Consider the following 14,891-nt stretch of genomic DNA (forward strand, 5'->3'; position numbering starts at 1 on the left):
TGAGGAAAGACACACAAGATATATTATAGGCATAACATATTTATTCTGCTAACACGTAAAAAAACATCCAAGCCACCAGCTATATGGCCATTCCGTAACCCTATTCCTCTTCATTTAAAGTAAATCAAAGCTTGCAAAACCTTCAAAAATGAAGGCAATTCAGTGGCGAAATTGTTGAAAAATAAATGTATAATAGACAGATAATATAATATTAAACTGTACCAGCACCTGGATATCAAGATTAATGCAGTCAATTAAACTTTTTAATGATTAACAGCATAGTGAAACAAATCAACATACAGTATGGTGTTGCAGACTTGATTTCAAAGTGAGATATTCATTCCAGCTCTGAGTAACAGACTCAAGCTGACGGATTCTTTCTGTAACATGTACCCCTTTGTTCTCCTCCACATCTTCCAACAGAGGGGGCACAAACTTGTTGGTGTTTTCACTTCCGCGCTGAGTCATAGTTGGCAACAAACCAATCACAGGTTTCTTTTAAAGCTGTAAGTGAGAGCAGGAAGAATGAAAACGGGGAACAGATGTAATCAAAATGTACTTCATGTAAATATTCTGCATCGATGGCATCTAAACGGCCACTCAACGGTCAGTCCCACCTTGTGTGAATGGTGTGAAGGTGAACTCTGGCAGGTATCGGTGCAGCTTAGCATTGCTGGCTGTCTTTTTGAATTGGCCGTCTGCTTTACTGGTATCAAACTAAAGGTCAAAGATTAAGGTAAGTATACAGAACTGATGAGACATATTTTAAGCAATAGTAAATGGTTATAATTACACGATAGTTGAACAGCTAATATCACGGTATTTTAAAATTAATTTGAAGAGAACCTTTAACTGACTGCAATGAGAATATATTTATCAGTGAAGAAGTTTGCAGCTTTTATTTTTCTCATAGTATAAGTGTTTAAGAATACATACATTGATGGATAATTGACTGAGATGGGATGACCTTTGTTAGATTGCATTGTGAATTGTATGGTTTACTTTGATGGGCAACAATGCTTAAAGGTGGGGTAGGTACATTTGAGAAACCGGCTCGAGATACACTTTGCTATATTCCATGGAATGCTCTTAAATTCCCGATGGCAATGAATATCTTAAGTGCTTTGACAAAAAATCCATAAAAAAACGTAATCTGTAGTACTGTAAAAAGCACGGCTAAAATAACTGGACGGCCTGTCAGCCTTCCATCTGTGCACAAACTTATCTTGTGCCCTCATTGCTTCAAGCGCACTCAAGCGGGTTTCTACAAAATGACCTACCCCACCTTTAATATTGGCAATTTGTACCTGTAGTGTCCCCACCAACATAAGTCTGAACCAAGAGGAAGGTTTACAGATTAATCCAAACAACCTTGCTTGATAAAAACTGAAACTGCTGCACATCTAACATTTTCAATTGTATACCCCGTTTATCTAGGCCTGTTTTGTTTTATGTATATATTTCACACTGCGGGACTGCGGGAAACGGTATCTCGAGATTTCTGGATGTATAACACATGTAGTAATTTTGACAAAGCTGACTTTGATCTGGCGTGCAGACTATATAAACATTGGTTCACTTGGACTAATTAAAAGGATACCACAACTTCTCCTTTAAAGTCCAGTGCTTGCACAACTGCTTCTGCTGCGTCTTTGATGGACACTTCTTCTTCCTCTCCAACTGGAACCAGTGCACAGGACAAAGGCATTCATCAGGATTTCATTCTGCCTTAACTACTTGTATGCTTTGAATAAGAACTCACCAGAGAGAATGACTGGATCGACCTCTGGATACTCCCTCAGGACCCACAGGAAGAGACGAGCCAGGTCTAAAGAGTAGATGAACTGTCTTCTTGGAGAGCCGGAGCCCCAGACCACCAGGGGCTTCCCCTCCTCTGATCATCGGACAATTGAGAAAAGGATTTATATAGTTCCATGTATCCCCACTAAACCCTTAGTATCAGCTTCATAGTCAGATAATAAATATATTGCAACAACGCAATCAATTTTCTAAAACAAAACAAATGTTATACAATTACGAATCTGAAATGAGCATAATAGGGCCCCTTTAAATAAGACAAAGGGCAGCAAAATATTTGGTGTTGTCAGAAATAGTTGTGTTACATCAACAGGGAAACGTAACACTATGTAAGAGAATGTAACTTACTTTGAGCAATGTAAGCTTTGTGTATGAGGCCTGGCAGCACATGGCCGTCCTCAATGCTGAAGTTGTCATGGGGACCAAACACATTCGTGGGAATGACAGCTGTAAAGCAACGCCCATACTGCTGGAAATATGCCCTGTAAAACATACAGTTTAACAAACTCTTATTCACGCGATTGTGGTAATTTACTAAATAGTACAACATCTACAAGTTCCCACCTGTTATGAACATCAATCATCCTCTTTGCATAAGCATAGCCGAAGTTTGACTCATGAGGTGGACCGTTGTGGATCTTGTGCAGAGAAGTAAATTAAAGTTAAGTCGCCATTGTCCATACTTGCTGATACATGCTAGTTAACAGTACACAAATGGGGGCTTATCACCATGGTTTCATCGATAGGGTAGCTGGTCTTATCAGGAAAGATGCAGGTGGACAGACAGGAAACAACTTTGACCGCGCCGACTTCATGTGCCGCCTGCAGCACGTTATCATTGATGTAGATATTGTTTCTCTGAAAGGCACAACATATATATCATTGACATCAAAAACCCATCTGTAAAGAAATGTTAGAAAACAACAATCTACAATACAACAAATTCTACTTTCAACACATTTCAAACAACCGTTTCAACCATCTGTGCTACTTCATTAGCAGTGATTGCACAACTTCTTCATACCCAAAAGTCCAGGTTGTATTTCATGTTCTTGAAAAGCCCCCCAACCATAGCAGCCAGGTGAATGACGTGTGTTGGCCGATGTTTTTCAAACACTGCCCTTGTCTCCTCCATACTCCTATCAATCAATCAGTCAATCAGAAAAGTGGACAGACATTGTTTTTTTTGTCACAAGACACATGTTTCAGGCTAGAGGAAGTATGCCTTACATCAGGTTGGCATCCTTGGAGGTGAGGAATATCCATTCTTCCCCCTCCTTGGCTCCCCCCTCCTCTCTGACCACATGCTGTATGGCCCTGCCCACCAAGCCAGACCCTCCTGTCACCAACACCCTCAGAGGAGCGGAGTGATCACTCTGACAGTTCATCTGGAAAAAGCAAGGCACATGAAAACCTAAAGAGCTGAAGGTATTATACAAACAAACAAGGTATGAGTCTCTGCATATGATAGTGAGGTTGTACACCCATGAACAGTTAATAAGCTTCCTATCATGTGTACAGGTGGGCGTGTTGCAGGTGAATGCCACGTCATTCAGCAGGACGTTTGTCAATATGTGTTTTACAAGTCCAAATACATGTTCTTACTTACGAAGACATGGAAAACCATTTGTGAAAGTGTATGAACCCTGACTTCTCCATGATTTACCTAATTTTCCATGACCAAAGAAATTACTCTCAGCGGTACCACTGAAAATTGTTTATTTTAACATGGAACAGGAAAATAAGGTCTGAAGCATGTTGTGCCAATCTAAAACAAATCAAACGGTAGACTTACTAGCTTCTACACGCAACTCAAATCTCTCACCAGCAAAATACCTCGACAGTTAAATGCCATTTTACGTTTCATTACTATACGATACAGTATTTATTATCATTACAGTATTATTATTTCAGCGATTAGATAAAATATAAATTATATTTGATGCAACTTTAGTTACATTTCCATGACTTTTCCAAAACTTTGGGAAAGATATTGTTTTCCGTAACTTTTCCAGGGCCTGGAATTAGCTTTTTGAATTTCCATGATTCTTCCAGGTTTTTAATGAACGTAGGAACCCTGAAAGAGCATTTAACAAGTTAAGAGTCTTGGTCAGCAAACTAATGCAAGATAAATACAATGTCTAACAAATTCCTCGTATGTGAACCTACCTGGCAATAAACCCGTTTCTGATTCTGATAACTAAATGAATGAATATCTAACTTTCTGTGGCTATATTAGTTATTCGCTTGGATCTATTTTAGTGCATCCCAAGACAAGCTTGATTTGTTGTTACCTGCTTCTCATAACAGTTAACCCAGTCTGAACAGAACTATGCTGTGCAAAGACAGACAAGCTAACGTTATTAGCCAGAGTTGAAGTTAGCTATGCTAGCATGTAACCGCTGTCATATTTAATCCTGTGTTGTGAAAATGTAGCAAAACTAAACCTGAATGTGGCAACTCTATCACAAGTAAAAGGTATTCATCTTCGTTCTCCTAATGCAGTGAAGCACACCAAGTCAGATCCAAACAGACATGTAAAGTAGTAGTTGTGTTACCTGTTAGCTGTAAACTACACGGACTATAGGAGCCAGTGTAAAGAGCATGGATGGTAAAGAGTGGCAGATGGAGAACTCGGCTTCCGGTCAGAACTTCAAAATAAAGTTTCATTGAGGAGCTGGGTCGTTTTCCTGCCACAAATAAATTCAATGTAAATCTCTCCCTCACTTTGAATTATTGCAAATGTGACAAAAACAAGAAACATTCAACACGTTATTACCTTTCATTAATTTATTGTGTTTCTCACGGAATGTTTATATGATTAACTTTTATTTTGACATATAAAAATACGCTTTTTTTACATGTCAAAATAAAAGTGAATTACAGAACATTCCAAAAACAACTGCACGTTAATTTGATCTTTGTCATGTCTTTTAATAATTTAACTGCCCATTCTACCTCATATGCAAGAGCAAATCTACTGTATTCTATGTATTCTAAAGTAGAACACTGATCATTTAAATTACTAGAAATGGTTTCTGAATAATTTATGATTTTGTTTTAAATTTGGTCAAAGTAAATATTTTAGATGAGCTTCCGACCAGGTTGATGAAGCAATAATTGCTTCACATTTTGTGTCAAAATGAGTCTTAGAAACACATTATAAGCAGAGACTGATTATTAGTTATCACAGCCCCTGAGTGGACAGTTTCAGCTTCAGTTTGGTGTTTGATTTTCATTTTTCAAAACATTCATTTTTTTTAGCTAGTTATGCAATAGCATTTATTACATTTTTGTAAAAGATGTGCTGTCTTGTAGATTTATAATGAAACCAGTATAATGTACTGGACTTCTAATCATTGATGTTTATTATGCTTCATCCTTTTTAACCAATCCAGAACAATTATGTTTTCATTCTTTTGGCCAAAAATAATACAAATCTTGAAATATACAGACGTGCACAATAACCAGATAGCTACATATCTAATTTCAGTACAAAACCAGATCCAAAAAGTCAGTTCTTCATTTGGAAAAACTTCACAGAAAAAGAAACTTTCAAAGATTTTTTATTTTAGTTGGTTAAACATTTATCATCGGCTGTGTTTGTCTACTGAGGAGACGAGAGCCTGCCGAGGAAGAGGATGGACTTGGTCTTATTGTGCCTGATGAAAAAGAGGAAGGGGTGGTCTGCTGTGAAGTGTTCCTCCCTCAACATACAGAATGATGCCATTCCCGCTGTGGCTGCAGCCGCCTCCGTCCCCTCTTCGTTCACCTCCACGAAGGCTTTGTGGGCCACCGTGGACAGGAAGAGACCTCCTTCACCGTTCATGCCAGACAAATCAGCCTTTGCAGAGCAGAACACGTCCGTCATGCCCAGTTTGGAAAGAGGCTCGTTCAGCTCGTAGTCTTCCTCAAGCTTGAACCTTGGCAGGTGGACGAGGACTTCAGAGTGGACGTCCATGTTTTCCCTCTTGGTCCAATCGTCCAGCTTCTCCTGTGTGAGCTCCTTCTCCAGCTGGAATAAAACACACACCGATAATTAAGTCTTTGTTTAGCTAAAACAAATGCTTTTATTTATTTTAGTGATGTGCAGAACAACTCTTTTTCACAAGTTCAGTTCCCTTGAGTTGTTAATGAACTGTACCTTTCAAACCTTTTGAGTTTGGATAGTTTTGCATATAAGTGACACAGTTACACTACATACACATTTGACCCATAGTGCAGCCCGCCTCTTATAACATGTCTACAATGCATTACTAGTTTAAATTAAAAGAGATTAAAAACACCTATTATATGCCTAGACATAGCATCCCACTTGTAGATAGACTATGTATGTTCAGTAGGACGTTACAGAAATGGCCCTAAAAACCGTCTTTAGTCATTTGTGCATGCTTTCGTGTGATGTAAGAATTCCTGATCATATTTCAGTCATATCCGAGAAAGAAATACAACAAATCTTCATTGTAACATCTATGCTTTGTCCACATTATGACGCAAAGCTCACTAACTCTTCCAAACCCTGGACAAAAGACCAACCAAGGAGCTTTTGAATGTACCATTAACCTGCGATGCCGTCTCAGAAGCAGGCATGCTTACCCGTTATATAAAGACAATACAAATATTTCAAGATCTCAAGATCGTTATTGCAAGACGCAAAGAATGGGTACTTTCAGAGTCATTCCCCCGCATATCATTAGTGGTATAGATTATTTACTTTTGCAAGACTGCAAATTGTTCATTATTTATGAACACCTTCTAATACACCCCTTGCAACCCTGGTTATGCCAGGTAGTTGCTTCTAGGTTCATCACCTTCAGCAGAGGGTCAGAGCCGTCAGCGGCCTCCTCAGGCAGCAGGATGAACATGCTGAGCTCCTCATCCACATATGGCAGCTCCAGGATCTGCAGGCCGTGCTCATCGATGAAGTTGTAGGGCAGCTTCTTCATCTGGTACATCATCTGGACCGGCTTAGATTCATTCTGTAGTGCACAAAAAAGAAAAGAAATGCGGTCGGATCACCTTAGAAAGTCTGAATTTAGTTTGAAGCTCAAATATACATGTCTCTACATCTGCAAGCCTCACCTGGTTGAGTTTAAAGGGCATCTCTTTGGTGTTTGCCTTATCAAAGCGGTTCATCCAGTTTCCCTTGAAGTAGATGGCATTAACCAGGGCCAACCTTGTCATAGGCGTGACTGTTCCTGACTTCAGAAGATCTTTAATCTTGTCTGAAAAGAGGACACTATCAAATGATTGCTTTACAAGAGAGAGATATAATTTTTGTGTTCAATTAAGATTGCTCACTCTCTGTCTGCTGCTCGACCCAGCCGTTGATCTCCGCTCTGCACGCCTCTGCAGCTCCGATAAAATCTACAGCTTTCATATCTGCCTTGTAGTACTTTTGTGTAGCTGCAAGGAATTTCTGAAAAGAGCAGATATGTTGTGTCATTTAGAGTTTTTGATTTAGTTGAAGTAATTAGACATTCTGTGATGAGTGAAAACTGAAAGCTTACCGGGAGGAAGTTGGCAGTATTTTCTCCGTACAGGCGGTTAGCTACTTTCAGGATGTATGATGCAGATGGCGAGTTGATGTCAGCGTTTAGAGACTGGAAATCTGCGTGGACGTCTTTACCAGAGCTGAATGAGAGGGCCTGTGTGTGAGGATGGAACAACAGACTTTATTCTGGGATAAAAAACGTGTTAAAGATTGTGAAAAGTAAGAATGGTTCACTTTTCTTGAGCTATGCAACTGTAACAGCTTTTAAGACCAGATGTTTAGTCCTACGTGGTGCTATACATGGCTGCTATGAAGCATATTAGCTTGCCTGCCTTATGGAAGACATTTTCTTTATGACTTTATAATATTTTGTTGTGACTGTTGTTGTTAAAGCTATGTGCCTGTTCTACAAATCAAACAATATCATTCTATAATTAAGGTATGCAGACATGCAGGCCTCCATTCTTTTGTGTACTTGTTGTTAAGGTTTTTTTTTTAAGGCTAAGGTCCAAATAAGGGAATGCAAGTGTATACAATTATAATTTAGATAGACAACAGCGTTCTTCCAACTTTGTTTCAACAGTTTTAGGAAGGCTATTTCCTGTTTCTGCTTCCCTGCTAAGAGTCACGAATGTAATCCAACAACCTCAGGGTGAACTGGTTCCACATTTATCTAAGTTTACTGAGGAGTTTGGATGCTGTTGCAGTAATCGATTTGTGATGAGATGAAGGCATGGATAAGGGTTTCGGCAACAGAAAAAAATCGTATTTTTAACCCATGTTAAATCTTTTTCGAGGAAGGAGCATATTGTCCGGATGGTTAATTCTCTCCTGTAATGGGATTCATTTGTATAACTTGACTTAGTATCCAATTTGACTAATGCTCTAATGCTCTTGAATGCAGCCTTTAAAGTCAGGAGGAAAGCCTTCCCAGAGAAGAAGAAGCTGATATAGCAGCAGATTAATGCTCAATCATTTGGAAACAAACAACCACACATGGGTGAAATATTCATACCTCTTTATACCTTTGGATTTATAATGTATTTCTATATTTGGTATGCTTTTGTGTTGCTTGTTTTTATTCATCATTAACCTGCTGAACATGAAAATATTCATTTAGGCTAAAGCTAACACATTTCCAACAAATAAATCATTAATCAAAAGAAGAACTAAGCTCGTAGGATTTACTAACTTTAAAAGCAAACCGGTTTCGTGAATTGAAACAACTCAATGTACTACTTCAAGCTTTCACAACCATCTGCTTTTAAGCAAACAGTACACTTCTTTGTTTCACAGGTGCATACTGAGGTCAAAGTACAGGTGCCATTAGATGTGGCGTATCTGTAGACACACCTTTAATTTATGCCTACATACACACCTGAACTTCTGAACTCACAAAATGTTTTATTGAAACAGACCAGCATGAATGTTTCAAAATGCAGATAAATTATTTCAGCTGGGCAACAAGTGGAAGAGAGGAAGCATGTACTAGAGCCAGTGTGCTGACCTTTGCCATCTGAGCAGCGGTATCTCCTTCAGCCCCCAGGTGAACCATAGCCAGGGCCGAGCTGATGCTAAACGGGGAGACAAAGATGTTCCCGGCTGGATTTGCTTCGCTCAGAGTGCGGAACAGTTCCAAGGCGAAATCTGTGTTTGAGCTGCTGATGCTGGCCATGACGGAAGATGTACGGGTTTCCTGTAATGAGAAAATCAATATATAATTCTTTATTTTAAAATACATTACACCTATATTTAATTTCATTTGATTTTGTTTATTTGAAACAAACCAAACACACAGCGTTAAAGATGGAGGAGCAAATCCCAATTATTTTGGGATTTGAATGTATCTCACTTTGCCAAGTGTTGTGTTTATTTCTATTTTCAACTGTCAAATACAATTAAAATGCTATTACATGTTATTTGTTTTACCCTTTATGACCACGTAAGTAACTTGGAAGTATTAAAGAATAAAGTTAACACATAAAGCTTTTACCTTTTACTTGTTCTTTATTTACCTTCATTTTGTTGGACCTTGCATACTTTTTCATTATCTATTTGCACATGCAGTGTATTGGCATTGTGGTCATCGAGATGCTTATTCAAGAGATTTTTATTATACATTCACCGCCATAGTTCAACCACAGGAAATTCAGCATTTTAGCGAGTGATGATGCCAGAATATATTAAACAACGAATAATGTATTACATTTTGGTAACCTTTAAGCTGCCAAGTAACATTTATGGAAGCATTTATAGCCAAAGTTGATATAATATATTGTATTTTATTTGCCCACATGTTCCAGTCACGCAGTCTCCACTAGGGCGTGTAAAGCTGCGCTTACGTACCCGGAAACGACCGCACACGAACATCTTTACATAGCAAACTAGCTAGTTTGAAAAGCACCATAAACATGACGCTGTTTCAGGTCTATTAGCCCCATCTTTATATTACCTTATTGTGCTTGCGCAACGACTGCTGGCACGAACTCAACGTGTGAAGAAGTGAAAGCGAAAGGTAAAGACTCACACAAATTCGAAAAAATCCCCTGAAAACAGAGAATCCACAATGTCCAGGGACAACGGTAAAGCCCAGAGGAAGAGAGCTGCTCATTTATACGAAACACATTCACTGCAGTCTGTGGGTGGGACGCGTGACTGGGCGGCCGATAAGTCACTGAGTGGTAATAAATACATGCCATTATTCCGGAGAGAGAAATACATTACCTGCCGGTTCAAGTTTGAACAAGTTCGAAGTTTGAACACATTTAACTGCAAGCATGCTACTATTTGAATTAATGAAAATTATGTAGTTGAAATGTTTTGATACCTGATGACTGATAAGGGATGGAAGCAGGGGCGTAAAAACATTAGCCCGAAATCCCTGAGGAAGCCCCACCCACTGTCGGCCACAAATCAAACTGAGCGTTTTTTATTTATATTTAATAATTAAGACATTTTACCTTTATCTTTTTTCAATTAATGCTTCAATTATATTTTTTCCTGCAAATATTAGATTTCACTACAAATCCAAATGTTAATGCCAAGCCACCCCACCCTGTCTTGATGCAAACAAAAAAAGGATCTAGGATGTGTAATATGCTTGCGTGTATCAACTCGCAATTTAAATGCATATAAGATACAAGTCCAAAATAACTCAGCAGGACTCCACCCGTCACACACATTGTCCCACAAACCAAAGTAATTCATAATCATGAAATCTATATATTTTCATTTCATGATTTAGTTATATTTCTTTCTAAATCATACTTTTCCTGACAGTCTTAGCTTTCAATTAAATACTTTTCCAACCTGTCTTGTGGAAATGCCCAAAAAACTTTACATTTATATTTTAATATGAGAAACTAAGATGCGTGATAACACTTTTATCCAAAAATACATTCAATACCGTGGGCAATCCCCACAGGAGCAATATGGGGTGAAGTGTCTTGCCAAGGGACACAACGACATGCTGACTGCAGCGGTATTTAAACCAGTCCCCCCCTGATACGAAGATCAGCGCACTAACGCACTGAGCCAAATCCTCCCCTATTGTGCAATATAAACGCATGTTATGTTATTAAACCCCCCTTATTACCAGGAATATTATGAATATTAGAACATGGTCTTGGTGTCCTATTTGGCCCCTGTTGGAAGTGAGTTGGCCATTTTGAAGTAGAAATAATTAGTTAAAATTGTGTAAATTGAGTAATATCACTTTAAAAGTTCTCAGTGTCATCTCGATGATAGTGATAGTGAATCTGGAGACGTTGATTTTTAATGGAAAACCTTCAGGATTAAACAAATGTACCCTATTTGAAGCATTCAAAACAGGATATTGAGCAGGTGTTTCTTTTTCGCCCAGGGTAGAAATTGAAATACACTTTTATTTTGCGTTTATGGGCTTGAAGAATAGATGTAACTGTGCTTAGCCAAGAAGGAGCAGAGGTTATTCTTTTGAAACATTTCATGTGTAGAAAGGTGTGCCTGTGTGATTTACGGAGTAGAGATTATATCTTATCTCCACCCGTAACGGAGGCTTTACAGTACAGCCTTGGCAACCATTGAAACATGATAAACATTTCTGATTCATGGCAACCCTTGGACCCCAGACCTCTCTGTTGTATAACAACCATCATATAACCTGTCCCACTATAGAAGTGATCCTCCACTCTTTCTTCCTTACATATGAGTTATTTTTACATAAAGTATATACCAATATAATATCTTATACCCCTTAAACAAACCATTCCCCTCTGCTCGATTCATTGTGTTAAATAAGATATTTTGCCCCATTAAATTACCCTCCTAAATTAAGAACGCTTCCTAATTTAGATCAGGAAATATCTAGGCAAATAGTAGGGAGACTTCACAAGAATCTGACCAAGGATTTGATACCAGCACTCGATACTTGCCGCTTCTCAAAGGTGTTGAGCGGCGATAACCAGCCATGCCCTACTGCACGATCTAAAAAAAGAGAAAGATATAATTAAACCAACTTTGCTTGGCTTGGTTCTTTCTGAAAAAATGAAACATGAAAAGAAAAACATTAAACACAAATATGAAAAGAGATATTCTCAAAGAAACATTGCGTTTATAATTAGTTAAAACAATGCATAAGTTAATTTATTGTTTATTGAAATTATATACAAAAGGCAAAGTGTTTATGTTAGCAATGTATACTTACAGTATGCCAAGGGTAGCTTAGTGGCTGCAGGATAAGGAGAGGACATAACATGTGTCTTTCACTAGAGGGAGCCAGAGAGACGTGCTGTAGATTTTATTTCATACATTTGTCCTACCTACCTGACTTTCACTACAGTATTTTAGAAAAATGGGTCTATCTGTTTTCTGGAAATTGCGTTAAGATGTTTAAGTGATAATTAAAGAGAAACCCTTTGGTGGCTCAATATATATATTCCACTCATTATTGATCAATCCGTTTCCAGTAAAAAAGAAGAAGCATACTAATACATTGTGGTTGCAGATAAGTGCACATATGCCCTCTGAGCTAGCGGGGAATTGAGGTAAACTCACATGCAAGCTTTAAGTACATAACTAATAACAATAACAACTAATAACTAAATATAACTAATATTATATATGAATATTTTCATAGTGATGTAATTGTGTGGGCTGCTTTTATATTTTAATTTGTAATACCTGTTAGGATTAAACATGTGATCTTTCTTGTTGAAGCCATTTCTTTAGTTTCCTCTCAACAATTAATTAATTCAGTGTTATTTATGTACAGTATGAGCTTAATATGAATGATGAACTGTGTTAAAAGAAATTGTAGCACTCTAAGGAACATATGAAATGCAATAATGCAATAACAGTGCAATAATGAAATGAAATTACATCAAACTTTATTTTCACTCAAACAGTACAGGCACATATGATATATTGCACAGCATAAAGAGATCATGTAAATTGTGCATTATGTAAACAACAGACAACTGTTGGCTCCTGTGGGCATGACCTAAATAAGGCAGTTTATTTTGGTTTTAAAATGCTGAGATATTTACTGCAGAACTGTAACCTTCCCTCAACAAAATCGTCAACAATTTTCGGGAGCATGTGGGCAAAGTAGAATGTGCGCAGCCTTATGATATGCCTTCAGACTGTCCATTGCTTTTCCATCTATTGCCATGGATTGAACGAAGTAGGAGCAAATTTTGCTGTATGTTATGCTGGGCCACGTCGTCATGTTATCCTCCCAGTTTTGCACTGAATTCGGGTGGGGGAGAGTAACGCCATCTCCAGTCAAAGAAGTAGAATCGTGTTCCCAAGCTAGCATCACTGTTAGCATCGAAATCGCTGTGTTTACACCAGTGCCCGTCTGACTGTTTACACCGGTTTACACCGACAGACGCTGTGCAAAAGACTTCCGGCGGAAATGAAGTGCATTTGTGTAGGGTTATGGCGCTACCCGTGGTTTGGCGCGTAAACTTGTCTATAGGGCAGGGGTCGGCAACAGGCGGACCGCGGTCCGGATCCGGACCCAGATGCCGACCTATACGGACCCGGACGTATAATCAATACATTAATAGGGGATTTCGATTTTGACGGGGAGATTCTATTTTAACCGCCGCCGACAGGGGGCGAAAGAGATGAGTGAGCAATACAGGGAGAGAAACACAGAAGAAGAGATGAGAGTGCGGCACTAGAGAAGCAGAGAGGAAAGTGAGTGAAGAGAATAATTAGCGATACAGGGAGAGAAGCGGAGAGGAGAGTGAACAGGCGTGTTAGCGGCAGACAGGGAGAGACAAATAATTACCAGAACCAGTGTGTCTCATTTGTTCAGAGACCGTGGTGCTCATTAAAAGTGCCAAAACGCCACTATGAGACAAAACACAAAGTGTTTGACCAAACATTCCCTCTCAAGTCAGAACTGAGGTCGCAAAAAATAAGCAGTCTCAGAGCCCAATATGATCAGTCGACCAGGATCAAAACTAAAACGAAATATCGTTCCAGCACAGGCTAACCGAGGCTAACCGAGGCTAACCTGCATGTGCATGAGAATGGCCCTGACACCATTTCAGCCCAGATCTAAACTCCTGGCAGGACAAGCTCGAGCTCAATTCTTGCACTGAATTAAAAAAAAGTGAGTGAGGGACTGCCATATAAGAGGGAAAGAAAGAGAAACTTTAAAACTGTTCAATTGTTATGATGTGTAAAGACTGATATTGTTCTATAATCGTCTGAAACTGTTAAGTCATGATGTGAAACGGTTAACAAAGAAAAAGGGAAACTCAAGCTGCTGCTACACTTTATTTTATTTATCTAAAATTAAACACTTTTGAGATGCACACATTTTCAAAAGCTATTTAATTTATTTTCTCTTTTATTTTTAAATGCAGCCAGAGAGGAACATTACACATATCCACAGTATTTACTGTATATCTGTATAGTTCAATTTAAATTGACAATAAATATTGTTGTTTTTGAATTGTACTTTTTTCATTTGATTGGCAGTCAGCTGTTGATTACATGCAGACGTTGATAAAGCTACAGGCTACTTCAATATATATCACATTAATTCATAAAGCAAGTTAGGCACTTTGATGTTCCTGACCTTTACATGGGGAGGTTTTCTCTAACTGGACCTCGTTGAATTTTAGTTGAATACCCCTGGTATAGGGTTTACACACGGAGCCGTTTGGACCCCCAGAGCATTTCGTCCGCAGATCTACCCACCTTGGGAGCCGTTATCGTTATCCGCGTTTCCGTGTCGGCCTCGTGTAGACGAACCGTCCAAACGATAGAGAACTGTAGCGGATACAACCCGTTTTGTCTCCGTGTAAACGTGGCCAAAGTAGTTAGTTTTCAAGTCCCTTTTAATGGGTAACCCCACATAAACATCATATCCAGTACTTTCAATTATGCATTTAAAGGTCTGTTTAATTGGATTTTTGTAAACTCCCGTACCATTCAAACTACCCTAATCAAATGTTAAATAATTGCAGGGTTATGGTTATTACTGACTGCCTATATATTATTAATCAAGAGACGTATTTTGAGTCATTTTATCCGATGCCCCTCGAGAGATAGACATTATAAGACTGATTTACAAGCTACA

General features: G+C 38.6%; 2 protein-coding genes across 4 annotated transcripts; both read right to left on the minus strand.

Moving 5' to 3' along the window:
* Window positions 1–23: 23 nt before the first annotated feature.
* On the minus strand, window positions 24–4,477 carry LOC307035674 (GDP-L-fucose synthase-like). Its single transcript, XM_079675299.1, has 10 exons — window positions 4,377–4,477; window positions 3,049–3,206; window positions 2,843–2,957; window positions 2,548–2,676; window positions 2,383–2,456; window positions 2,167–2,300; window positions 1,763–1,894; window positions 1,601–1,680; window positions 618–717; window positions 24–504 (listed from the first exon to the last, which is right to left on the minus strand). The coding sequence occupies exons 2-10, from the start codon at window positions 3,204–3,206 to the stop codon at window positions 449–451; spliced, it is 978 nt and encodes a 325-aa protein (XP_079531425.1). The 5' UTR covers window positions 4,377–4,477; the 3' UTR covers window positions 24–448.
* Window positions 4,478–5,368: 891 nt separating this feature from the next.
* On the minus strand, window positions 5,369–10,160 carry serpinb1 (serpin peptidase inhibitor, clade B (ovalbumin), member 1). 3 transcript variants are annotated; one of them, XM_079658556.1, is made up of 7 exons: window positions 10,037–10,160; window positions 8,820–9,008; window positions 7,329–7,466; window positions 7,120–7,237; window positions 6,901–7,043; window positions 6,630–6,797; window positions 5,369–5,833 (listed from the first exon to the last, which is right to left on the minus strand). In XM_079658556.1, exons 2-7 carry the CDS (start codon window positions 8,985–8,987, stop codon window positions 5,426–5,428), a joined length of 1,143 nt encoding a protein of 380 aa, XP_079514682.1. In that variant the 5' UTR covers window positions 8,988–9,008; window positions 10,037–10,160; the 3' UTR covers window positions 5,369–5,425. The 3 variants fall into 3 exon arrangements, with proteins under 3 accessions (XP_079514682.1, XP_079514681.1, XP_079514680.1); XM_079658555.1 differs by lacking the exon at window positions 10,037–10,160 and adding an exon at window positions 9,840–9,984; XM_079658554.1 differs by lacking the exon at window positions 10,037–10,160 and adding an exon at window positions 9,765–9,948.
* Window positions 10,161–14,891: the final 4,731 nt, after the last annotated feature.

Source organism: Notothenia rossii (assembly GCF_949606895.1).
Source record: "Notothenia rossii genome assembly, chromosome: 1".
Classification (NCBI taxonomy): Eukaryota; Metazoa; Chordata; class Actinopteri; order Perciformes; family Nototheniidae; genus Notothenia; species Notothenia rossii.

What these genes read in the sequence shown, in the direction of transcription:
- LOC307035674 (XM_079675299.1), bottom strand. Translation starts at nt 3,206, where the DNA reads ATGAACTGTCAGAGTGATCACTCCGCTCCTCTGAGGGTGTTGGTGACA. An exon ending in TCCAAGGATGCCAACCTGAT is followed by an intron (nt 2,958 to 3,048) that starts GTAAGGCATACT and finishes ATTGATTGATAG; the next exon opens with GAGTATGGAGGAGACAAGGG. An exon ending in ACCCTATCGATGAAACCATG is followed by an intron (nt 2,457 to 2,547) that starts GTGATAAGCCCC and finishes TCTCTGCACAAG; the next exon opens with ATCCACAACGGTCCACCTCA.
- serpinb1 (XM_079658554.1), bottom strand. Translation starts at nt 9,923, where the DNA reads ATGAGCAGCTCTCTTCCTCTGGGCTTTACCGTTGTCCCTGGACATTGT. An exon ending in CGTTGCGCAAGCACAATAAG is followed by an intron (nt 9,009 to 9,764) that starts GTAATATAAAGA and finishes TTCTCATTACAG; the next exon opens with GAAACCCGTACATCTTCCGT. An exon ending in TGCCCTTTAAACTCAACCAG is followed by an intron (nt 6,798 to 6,900) that starts GTGAGGCTTGCA and finishes TGTGCACTACAG; the next exon opens with AATGAATCTAAGCCGGTCCA.